Source organism: Phyllostomus hastatus, unplaced genomic scaffold (assembly GCF_019186645.2).
Source record: "Phyllostomus hastatus isolate PE091 unplaced genomic scaffold, TTU_PhHast_1.1 phas_scaffold_39, whole genome shotgun sequence".
In the NCBI taxonomy this organism is placed as follows: Eukaryota; Metazoa; Chordata; class Mammalia; order Chiroptera; family Phyllostomidae; genus Phyllostomus; species Phyllostomus hastatus.
This window is the reverse complement of record NW_025334028.1, coordinates 12,341,667-12,354,019: the sequence shown is the minus strand read 5'-3', so window position 1 is coordinate 12,354,019 and position 12,353 is coordinate 12,341,667. Positions and strand designations below refer to the sequence as shown.

Below are 12,353 nucleotides of genomic sequence, written 5' to 3'. Positions count from 1 at the left end.
GCAAGAATGGTTTTGGTTCTCGAAACTATAAAACAAACCATGAGATAAGGAAGTGTCTGTCTATTGTGTATACTCTGAAATAACTATTCTCTGAGTACATTTATAGCAAGACTTTTCCCACACTAATGTTTATACCTTTTATAAAATGATATGTTACTCAGTGATGGTTTGTGTCATATACAGACATGCAAAGAATTCATAAGTAATTGAGACTTTGCTGGAGGAGCTGGAGCTGTGATATTTATTACCTATGTATTTATGTTCTTATGTGTGTATGTATACACACACATATATAAACTGAAAGATAGCAACTTTGGGGGTTTATTGTTTTAGTAAGAATACTTTTTTAGAGCATGAAGACAGATTCATGGGTGCATTGTGTTAAGGATTCTCCCCAGGCTCTCTGCCTTGGAATTTACATATATTTCACTGTGTACACATACATGGACACTAGTAATATACATATTTTTGAGAAAGCACCATAGGAGAAGGCACACTGATTGAGTTTCAACTTCCATTTTACAAATGACGGATGTGTCTTAAAGAATTAGGCACACAGCTCGGATCCTCAGGCTCCTGACTAGTGTCCCTATGTCTGTCCCAAACTCTTCAGAGTGTGTGACCCGGAATGGTGCCCACTATAGTTTAGAAGGTGTTTCCTGAATCCCCAGGTCTGTGGTACTTTGTCTGAGAGACCTGCGTTCTGCAACCCTCCCTCAGACAGTGGAACTGCTGGGAGGTTGCATCATCCTGATATTCCCAATTTCCTCTCTCCCACAGTTAGAGCAAACAGTGAGTAATGTGGGGCTGTCTGGGTGAAAAGAATGTGCTCTTGACAAGTTCCCTTCTCAGGGAGAAGGCAGCAGAAGTCTGGCCAATGTGTTGCCTCCAGCCCTCATCCCAGGCACTCAGCAATTGTTAGTAATCGCACAATAAGGAGCACAGGTGTTACGTGAAAAAGTGCTCATGCAGTAGTGTAAAAAAGAAAACTGAATGATAACTCTATGCAGTCATACGAGGGGACAATGGAATCCGTGACTTGGGGTGGTTGGATAAAGGGTGGATTTTTCATTCTGGTGATTGTTTCTTAAAATATTTGCACAATAAACAATGAATCCCAGATACACAGTGACCTAGGTGGTTGGATTAACCCCCTCTTTTCTTCCTAAGGATTGAAGCCAGTGGTGGAGTCCTTCTTCATCATGATGTTTACCCTTATGATGGTGGCTTATGCGGCCAGTTCTATGGCTCTGGCCATAGCAGCAGGTCACAGTGTGGTGTCTGTAGCATCACTTCTCATGACCATCTCCTTTGTGTTTATGATGGTGAGTGGGAACTGTGCTTCTCTGAAAAGTTATTTCCCCTCTTTCATCCCAGCAAGTTCACCTGTGAGGTAAAACTTGCTTTGAGGATCCTTTCAATGGGACTCTTAGCTTTAAGGAAGCCATCTATTAAAAGATGGCTTATATTAGAGAGTGTACCAGCTTCTTCTCTACCTTACCCAGCCTTTTTTTGCTACTGTTCTAATATGATTGATTACTATAACTTTAGTTAACATCTTGTTACATGTGAGTGTTTCAAAGATGCTTCTTGGTAGCCTACAGTGAAACCTTGGTGACTGGGAACTTCAAAATCAGAAATATTTCAACTGAAAGATTCCCTCATGGAAATGACAGGTTAGTTGCCTGACTTCCATGCTGGGGTTGGAGAACCGCTGGCTCATTTACCCAGCAGGTGAGATGGTTTGTTTTGATCAAATACTTTCCGAGGGAAAGGCTGAGCTCCACAGGAGGCAGAACAGTATGTGGCTTGGGTGACTATCTTGGTTCCTCCTATATTATGAAATGAACTGTTTTAAAAATAGTGAAATATTCCAAAGTCCACACAGCACTAGGTCCCCTCCTTTCTGGGTTCTTGACATTTGCTTATATCAATGTATTTCCAATTACCTTTTTTTTTTACAGTTACTTAGTACTAATCTTACATGTCCCTAACTTTTGCACACACGTAGATTAACAGGTGAAGGAAAGCAGTTAGCACTGTGATTTTCAACTGGGGTGCTGCAAGAAATTTTAAAGCGTGTAGTACTGGACTATTTAGTTAAGGGACTGACCTCTTTTCCCTTAAATTGTCAAATAAGAAAATGACAACTGCTAATATAACAATTATTGTGTGTTGTGAATGTATCAAAATTATACCTATTTTTGTCAGACTGACAAAAAATATATATTGTGATATGCTACAGAATTTTAGTAATTAGTTTATGTGTGCCATGAACTGAAAAAGGTTAAAAGTCACTGAGTTAGCACATTTCTCATTCTGCATCAAGTATACTGGAACTCAGCCTATTTACTTAATATACATGTTGTTTCCATAGATGTCTTAAAGGTTTTAAATAGCACACTATTTTATTTTTATTCTTTTTAAATTTATTGACTCTAGAGGGAGAGGAAGGAAGAGAGAGAAACACTGACTTGTTTCACTTGTATATGTATTCATTGGTTCCTTGTTGTATGTGTCCTGACCAGAGACTGAACTTAATCTTGGTGTATCAGGATGACATTTTAACCAACTGAGCTACTCAGCAGGGCTGTGAATAGCATACTTTCGCTATTGGAAACTAACAATCTGTAAACGTTATTGAAAAACTGATAAATCTTATATGAATTTCATATAATGTCATCCTATAAATTAAATGTCCTTCAATACATAAAATGTTTTGTTTGGTATTTTAGATGCACTGATTTGTTATTATTACTTGGTTTTAAAACCAGACATAAAACCATATTTTCCTGAAAGATGTTATATGGTTAACACTTGGTCTGATCAAGTTAAAAAATATGTAGTCACACCAGCATCATTGTCATTGCTATGCCCACCCTAGTATCCTGAGGGCCAGATAGGGGGCATTTTGTAGGAACCTCCTCTCACATAGCCTCCTCTTGCTGGAGCGGTCCTTCCTGGGCTCTCCATGGCAATGCTGCTTTTAGTCACTTTAAATTGAGGTATCGTCCACATGTTATGCTGCAGTTTGCCACATTATGTCTAGGCTTTGGGTCATTTTAAGCATGAACCCCAAGTTATTCCTACAGTCATGCGGAGATAGAACACAAACCCTTGTCAGTAATACCACCTACCGTGTTATGGAAGTATAGAGGGGTGTGGGGTGCTCAGGATGCATTCTGCGTGTCTGTTGGTGGGAACGTGTAGTGCTTGCAGCGTTAGAACAGTCAGGACTATGGACCTTCCACTGGGTGCTGTTACAGACAAAGGAAAAGCCTCGACAATTAAGGATCTTTTGATTAAATGAAATATGGATATATTGTCATTCCTTTTAAACCACAAATAGTGTCAGCTATAGAGAGGAATACATATGCAGAGAGGATGTGGTAAGTCTTCGGAGTAGTGGGAGGAATTTCAAGAAAGAGTTGGCCTTAGCAGAAATGTTTATAAGGTTGTAGGGACTTAAAGAGGGGAACCTCGAGAATTCTTCATGAAATCACTCCACCAGTTCTGATGTTGCATTTGCTCTCTGTAGATTTTTTCAGGGCTGTTGGTCAACCTCCGGACCATTGTGCCTTGGCTCTCGTGGCTTCAGTACCTGAGCATTCCTCGATACGGCTATGCAGTAAGTTCTCCTCTCCTGTCCCTGTGACTAGGCTACTGTTCCCACACTAGGAGCAATCAGAGTAAAGCCTGACTGTCTCATGTCCCCAGACATGAGCTGTGGAGGTCTCCCAGGAATTTCCTTTCAGGAGCAGTGAAAAAGGACAGTTTCCTGTTAAGCCTTGGGTGAACTTGGCTTTCCAGTCACACTGTTTTGTGAGGGAGGTGAAGGGTGGGGAGACACAGTTAAGGAAGATTGATGAATTGATGTAAAAAATGTAGTTGGTTTCAGTGCAGTAAGAAAATACATGAGAAGATGGGCATCTAAATTACGTATTTTTTCTACACTACATATTTTATATTGCGAAGGGAATTAGATAAACCAAGACCACTTCATGTTCACAGCCATTATTGGCTTTAGAATCCAGTCAACTCCAGTGCAAACTGTATCTTAGTGTAGTATAAGTGAGTTTCAACTCCCAAGAATTATAATTGGTTTTGATTAAAACAATGAAGAACAATACAAAAGATGTTACCATAAATTAACAATAGTCATTGATTGCCATTGTATCATTTTAATTATAGTGTTTGGGGTTGTAACATTGGGAAGAGAGGATGAAGGTGCTATGGGGTAAGGTAGCCAGAGGTCTTCCCTCCTTGAGAAATACGTTATTTCCTGTGTATTAGAAACAAAATTCCAACCAAAGCCTCTTGAGTGCCAGGAACAATCATTTTAATTGCTCTGGTGTGACGAAGACTGTGAATGTCAAAATTGTATTGTTTTCAGAAATAACTATAAAGATTAAACTATGAGAATACAATTGTGATAATTCTTTAGAAAGTTTTTCAAATTTAAACTGTTTACCTTGCCTTTTCCCCCTTGTGTTATAGGCTTTGCAGCATAATGAATTTTTGGGACAAAACTTCTGCCCGGGACTCAATGTAACAGCAAACAATACCTGCAGCTTTGCAATGTAAGTTTGCTTTCAGCGTCAGTATGGATTTGCTTAATGTGTGGCCAGACAGAGAAATGCCACTGGGCTTAACCTAATGAGTCCTTTCAGGGACACTGACTTCTCTGAGCCTAAAGGGTCTTATCTGTAAAGTGAGTTGTGCACTGAGGCATGTGAAAGTACAACACCTAGTCTACTATGGTCAAAATTGTATTTAAGTGGGAAAAATATTTCTTATATGCTGTTTGTTTAGGGACTTTTAAAAGATCTTTTTGCTGTTTTGCTTGTGAGTATGAGATTTCATTTTCAGAACATTTGCTTTTGTGATTAGTTGCCTTGATATTTTATCAAGGCATACAGTATCTACATTGGGGGATTATGTGAAGTGTATGGGTCCATCAATTTATGGCTTCCTGTGAGCCCAACCCATGGCCAGGAGTAAGGGCCAGAGGGCAGCAGAATTGGGAAGACAGTGAATATTTTCCTGCCACCATCATGGCACTTGTTTCTTGCTCCTGCACTTAAGAGACATCATGAAATCAAAGTATGCATAGGTTTTGGTTTTGTTTCTTAAAATGACTTGAACTACTGCCACCAATGGAAGAAGTATCCTCCACAGAAATTAACACATGTTTTAGTAAGCTTAAAAGAAATCCCCTTTTTGGCATTATGTCAATAAAACAGAAATGCAGATTTTAATAAAATTAGATAATCCTTTTTAAATATTAAATGACACTTTCTCCTTTTTTCCCTTTTTAAATTGTTGTTCAGTTATAGTGGTCCCAATATTTTCCCTGTTGCTCTCCCCTGCTTTGCCCACCCCTGTCCAATTCCCACAGTCAATGTCCACCCTGTTGTCCATGTCCATGAGTCCTTTATACATGTTCCTTGACTTGCCCCTTCCCCTTCTTTCCCCTACTATGCCCCTGCCCCTCTGGTCACTGTCAGATTGTTCATTATTTCCATGTCTCTGGTTCATTTTACTCACTTGTTTGTTCTGCTGATTAAGTTCCACTTATAGGTGAGATCATATGGTATTTGTATTTCACCTCCTGGCTTATTTCACTTAGCATAATACTCTCAAGTTCTACCCATGTTGTCACAAAGGATAGGAGTTTCTCCTTCTTTCTTTCTGTTGCATAGTATTCCATTGTGTAAATGCACCACAGCTTTTTGATACACTCAATTACTGATAGGCACTTATGCTGTTCCCAGCCCTTGGCTATTGTAAATAATGTTGCTATGAACATTGATGTACTTAGGCTCTTCTAAATTGGTGTTTCAGGATTCTTAGGGTATAATCCCAGCTGTGGGATCACTGGATCAAAAGGCAGTTCCATTTTTAGTTTTTTAAGGAAATTTCATACTGTTTTCCACAGTGGCTCACCAGTCTGCATTCCCACCAACAGTGCAGTAGGGTTCCCTTTTCTTCACATCCTTGCCAGTACCTGTAGTTTGTTGATTTGTTAATGATGGCCATTCTGACTAGTGTGAAGTGTTATCTCATTCTGGTTTCAATTTCCTTGTCTTTGTTGGCTAGTGATGCTGAGCATACTTTTATATGTCTCTGGGCCCTCTGTATGTCCTCCTTGGAGAAGTGTCTGCTCAGGCCCTTTGCCCATTTTTAATTGGACTGTTTGTCTTCCTGGTGTGGAGTCATGTGAGTTCTTTACATATTTTGGAGATCAAACCCTTGTCTGAGGTATCATTGGCAAATACATTTTTGCATACGGTTGGTTTCCTTTCCATTTCGTTGATATTTTCTTTAGTCATGCAGAAGCTTTTACTTTGTAGTAGTCCCATTTGTTTGTTCCTTCCTTTATATCCCATGCCCCAGGGGATATATCGGCAAAAACATTGCTGCATGGGATATCTGACATTTTACTGCCTATGTTTTCCTCTAGGACTTTTATGGTGCCACAATGTAGATATTAAGTCTTTTATCCCTTTTGAATTTATTTTGGCACATGGCGTAAGTTGATGGTCTAGTTTATTTATTTATTTATTTTTTAGTATAAAGGCTATTTATTGAGTTTTCAAAAAAGCTTTCAATATTGTGTTTTGTTTACCATGGAGGTTTAAGCTGTTGAAAATTGACCTCAAAATAGATGTAATTAACTGCTTTTAGTTCTCTCTTTTTAACTGATGCTGAATTGCAGACAAAAAGGTATATGGTGGGGGCTTAATTTTCTAGTTAGTTGGATGTTGTTTCTGGTGTTTTTTTGTGTTTTTTTAAAAAAATATATTTTATTGATTATGCTATTACAGTTGTCCCATTTCCCCCTTCACTCCCCTCCACCCTGTACACCCCCTCTCACCCAAATCCCACCCTTTAGTTATGTCCATGTGTCATACTTATAAGTTCTTTAGCTTCTACATTTCCCATACTATTCTTGCCTTCCCCGTCTATTTTCTACCTACCATCTATGCTACTTATTCTCTGAACCTTTTCCCCTCTCTCCTCAGTTAACTCCCCTGTTGCTAACCCTCCATGTGATCTCCATTTCTGTGGTTCTGTTCCTGTTCTAGTTGTTTGCTTACTTTCTTTTGGTTTTGCTTTAGGTGTAGTTGTTAATAATTGTGAGTTTGCTGTCCTTTTACTATACAAGTTTTTTTTTAATCTTCTTTTCTTAGATAAGTCCCTTTAACATTTCATATAATAAAGGCTTGGTGATGATGAACTCCTTTAACTTGACCTTATCTGAGAAGCACTTTATCGGCCCCTTCCATTCTAAATGAAAGCTTTGCTGGATAGAGTAATCTGGGATATAGGTCCTTGTCTTTCATGACTTGTAATATTTCTTTCCAGTCCCTTCTTGCCTGTAAGGTCTCTTTTGAGAAATCAGCTGACAGTCTGATGGGAACTCCTTTGTAGGTTACTGTCCCCTTATCTTTTGCTGCTTCTAGGATTCTCTCCTTTGTTTTTACCTTGGCTAATGTAATTATGATGTGCCTTGGTGTGTTTCTTCTTGGGTCCAACTTCTTTGGGACTCTGAGCTTCCTGGACTTCCTGGAAGTCTATTTCCTTTGCCAGAATGGGGAAGTTCTCCTTTATTATTTGTTCAAATATGTGTTTAATCTGTTGCTGTTCCTTTTTCCCTTCTGGTACCCCTGCAATTTGGATGTTGGAACGTTTAAAGATGTCCTGGAGGTTCCTAAGCTTCTCCTCGTTTTTTTGAATTCTTATTTCTCCATTCTTTCCTGTTTGGTTGTTTTTTTCTTCCTTCTGGTCCACTCTATTGTTTTGAGTCCCAGTTTCCTTCCCATCACTATTGGTTCTCTGTGCATTTTCCTTCATTTCTTTTATGGTAACCTGCATTTTTTCATGTAATTGGTGCCCCAAATCAACCAATTCTGTGAGCTTCCTGATCGCCAGTGTTTTGAACTGTGCATCTGATAGATTGGCTCTCTTGGTTGCTTAAAATGATGAGTCCTGGGGCATTGATCTGTTCTTCTGTTTGAGACATGTCTCTCTCTCTCTCTCTCTCTTTTTTTTTTTTGGGGTCTGGTCACTCCTGTTATGGTGAGGGGTGGAGCCTTAGGTGTTCACCAGGGCTGGGCACCCAGTTGCTAGATTGTGATGCTGTATGTGGGGGCGGGGGCAGGGGGGAACAATGGCAGTAGCTCTGTTCTCCTGGGACCTCAGTCCCTTCTCTGGGATCCTGGGTTGCGCGCTCTGCCCTGATCCACAATCGCTGCCTCACTGGGTCTGCCAGCTACTGCTTGCGTACTCAGGGTCCACCTGCTGTGATCTTGCACACCCCAGATGCCTTACGTGCCCCCAGTTGCCTTATGCACCCAACTCTCTCTGCTCTCCTTGAGGCCCCTCCTACCGGTCTGGATGAACAGGTCTACTTCAACTTCTTGGCTGTCCGACTTCCATTCAGATAAATTTTCTATCATTTCTGGGTGTTATTCTGGCTCTAAATTGTTATTGTTCTAATCTTGGTTGTGCGTGGAGGTACGGTGCATCCACCTATGCCTCCATCTTGCCGGAAGTAGTTTAATTTTTTTTCATGTCCAACTCTCACAGCACCATTTGTTGAAGAGGCTATTTTTACTCCATTTTATGCTCCTGCCCACTTTGTCAAATATTGATTGACCATAGAGACATGGCTTATGTCTGGGCTTCTCTATTCTGTTCCACTGATCTATAAGTATCTGTCCTTATGTCAGTACCAGACTATTTTGATTACAGTGGCCTTGTAATATAATTTGATATCAGGTACTGTGATCCCTCCTACTTTCTTCTTCCTTCTCAAAATTGCTGAGGCTATTCAGGGTCATTTATGGTTCCATATAAATTTTTGTAATGTTCTATATCTGTGAAATATGTCATTGGTATTTTAATAGGAATTGTATTGAATCTATAGATTGCTTGGGTAGTATGGACATTTTAATGATATTAATTCTTCCTGTCCCTGAACATGGTATATACTTCCAATTATTTGTGTCTTCCTTAATTTCTTTCTTCGTTTTTGTGTAGTTTTCTGAGTATAAGTATTTTACCTCCTTAGTTAGGTTTATTCCTAGGTATTTTATTTTTCTTGTTGCTATATCAAATGGGATTCTTTTCCTGATTTCTGTTTCTGATATTTAATTGTTGGTGTACAAAAGTGCCTTTGAATTTTGAATATTGACTTTGTATCCTGCTGTTTTGCCAAATTCACTTATTAGGTCGAGTAGTTTTTTGGTGGTGTCTATAGGATTTTCTATGTACACTATCATGTCATCTGCAAACAATGACAGTTTTTCTTCCTCCTTTCCAATTTGGATGCCTTTTATTTCTTTTTATTGTCTGATTGCTGTGGCTAGGACTTCCAATACTATTTTGAATAGGAGTGGCAAAAGTGGGCATCCTTGTCTTGTTCCTGATCTTTGTGGGAAAGCTCTAAGTTTTTGCCCATTAAGTATGATGTTGGCTGTAGGTCTCTCATATATAGCCTTTATTATGTTGAGGAATGCTCCCTCTATTCTCACTTTGCTGAATGTGTACTGTAAATCATAAATCATAAATGTGTATTGTACCTTATCAAATGTTTTTCTGCATCTATTGATATGATCATGTGATTTTTGTTTTTCATTTTATGTGATGTATTGCATTTATTGTTTTGTGAATATTGTTCCATCCTTGCATCCCTGGGATGAATCCCACTTGATCATGGTGTATGATCTTTTTAATATATTGCTGAATGTAGTCTGCCAATATTTTGTTGAGGATTTTAGCATCTATGATCATCAGTGATATTGGCCTGAAGTTCTCTTCCTTTGTTATGTCTTTATCTGGTTTTGGGATTAGGATGATGCTGGCTTCATAAAAAGAGTTTGGGAGTCTTCCATCTTCTTGTATTTTTTGGAATAATCTGTGAAGGATAGAGCTTAGCTCTTCCTTAAATGCTTTGTAAAGTTCTGTGAAACCATCTGGTCCAGGGCTTTTGTGTATTGGGAGTTTTTTGATAACTGCATCAATTTCATCAGCTGTTATTGGTCTATTCAGGCTTTCTGCTTCTTCTTCATTCAATTTTGGAAGATTATATTTTTCTAGAAATTTGTCCATTTCACCTAGGTTTTCAAATTTCTTGGCATATAATTCTTTGTAGTGCTTTCTTACAATCCTTTGTATTTCTGTGGTATCAGTTGCAATCTCTCCTCTTTCATTTCTGATTGTGTTTATTTGGGTCCTTTCTCTTTTTTTCTTGATGAGCCTGCTTCAAGGCTTGTCAATTTTGTTTATCTTTTCAAAGAACCAGCTCTTGGATTTATTGATCCTTAGAATTGTGCTTTTAGTCTCTATGTCATTTAATTTTGTTCTGATCTTGGTTATTTCCTTCCTTCTACTTGCTCTGGGATGTCTTTATTGTTGTTCTTCTAGTTCTTGTAGGTGTCGGGTTAGGTCATCTATTTGAAATGTTTCTTTTTTAGGTAGGCCTCTATTATCATGAACTTCCCTCTCTGGACTGCCTTTGCTGTGTCCTATAAGTTTTGGATTGTTGTGAGTTCACTTTCATTTGTTTCCAGAAACTTTTTGATTTCTTCCTGAATCTCACTATTGACCTATTCATTGTTTAATAGCATGCTATTCAATTTTCATGAGTTTGACTGTTTTTGGGCTTTTTCCTTGAGGTCGGTTTCTAGTTTGAGTCCCTTGTGGTCAGAGAAATGCTTGATACAATTTCAATTTCCTTGAAGTTTCTTCAATTTGTTGAGACCCTTTGTGCTTCCTGAACTTGGCGTGACTTTTCTCTTCACCAAGTTAGGCAATTTTTTGTCATTATTTTTTCAAACGGGTTTTCTATCCTTTGTTCCATTTCTTCTTCTTCTGATCTTCCTGTGATTCAAATGTTGTTACATTTCATGTTGTCCTGAGTTTCCTTAAACTGTCCTCATTCTTTTTTAATCTTTTCCGATTTGTTGCCCTACCTGGGTATTTCTTTCTAACTTGTCTTCCAGCTTGCAGATTCAGTATCATCATGCTTCACCCAGCCTTCTTTTAATTCCTTTAGTGTACTTTTAATCAGGTATTGTATTCTTCATTTCTCCTGGTTCTTCTTCATAATTTCTATTTTCTTTTTCATGCTGGTGTAGTTCCCACTCAGTTCCTTGTAGTTGTGTCTGAGTTCCTTGAGCACCCTTATAACATTGTTTTTTTTGAATTCTAAGTCTGACAGGCTTCTTGCCCCAATTTCATTTGCTCTTTTCCTGGGGATTCTTCCATTCCTTTTGACTGGGGCTTCTTTCTTTGTCTCTCCATTTTAGGTAACTCCTTTTGTTTGCATCTGCATCTCAGGATGCTCTGCTTTGCCTGCTTGTCTTTGTAGGGTAGGCTTCTGTGGTAGGAGTTCTATGGGACTCAGTAGTGAAATCTCTTTGATCTCCTAAAGTGGATGCTCTAGTGTTTCCCTTTATTCAATTTGTGTGGCTTCTTTTATTTACTTGGGCTTTGCTTATTGGTGGCTCATTTGTTGGTGGGTTCTTCCCTCCTGCTGGCTGACTGGTAGTCACAACTCCCACTGCATCTTGTATGCTATTGTACAGGTGTTAGTTAACAAAGCAATATTATCAGAAAACCAAACCCAGTCCAGAAAAAAAATATCCTACCATGTCAGCAATATCAACAACAATTGAGCAAAAATTAATAAAGTTGGAGAGAGATTAAGAATATTATAGCATAGGAATAAGGGAATATAAGATGACAGAAGGAAGGAAAAGTGATTTTGAGTATGAATAGGGAGAAGAAATAATAAGAATAAGTAATAGAAACCAGGCAAAGAAAGGAAGAGAATAAAATTTTAAACATAAGTAATTTAGGGAAGGGCAATGGCAAAAATGGAGTAATAAAAGGGAAGAGTATACTATGAGGTTTGAAGTAAAATTAAAAAGGTATTGAAGCAATGGGGACAAAATTGTAGAAAAACCACAACAGGCTCAATAACAACAACAGCTGAGTGAAGATTAATAAAGGTGGAAAGGGAATAAGAATATTATACAAAAGAAAACAGTTGAATATGAGATGTCTATAATAAAGAAAAATTATTTTGAGAGGATAGGAGAGGAAAACTAATAAAAGTAAGGAATAGAACCAGGGATCTAAGATAGGGCGAAAATAAAATAAAATTCCTAATTCATCTGATCAAATGCAGGGGGATAGCATCCTATGGGATTTGAAGTACAAACAGATAGTGAAAAAGTAGGAATACCATTGGAGAAGAACAGCAATAATCGTGATGTCCTCACCCACCTAGCCACAATTTATAAAGGTGAAAAGGAAATAAGACTATTTATAGGGGTGGAGGG

General features: G+C 38.5%; 1 protein-coding gene across 4 annotated transcripts in view; it reads left to right on the top strand.

Moving 5' to 3' along the window:
* LOC123806801 (broad substrate specificity ATP-binding cassette transporter ABCG2-like) overlaps window positions 1–12,353 on the top strand; it is an 87,720-nt gene that overhangs the window by 68,198 nt on the left and 7,169 nt on the right. For all 4 annotated transcript variants that reach the window (XM_045820148.1, XM_045820147.1, XM_045820146.1 and 1 more), the window contains 3 exons: window positions 1,171–1,325; window positions 3,539–3,628; window positions 4,498–4,580. In XM_045820148.1, coding sequence (XP_045676104.1) covers window positions 1,171–1,325; window positions 3,539–3,628; window positions 4,498–4,580 — 328 coding nt within the window. The remainder of the gene's footprint in view (window positions 1–1,170; window positions 1,326–3,538; window positions 3,629–4,497; window positions 4,581–12,353) is intronic.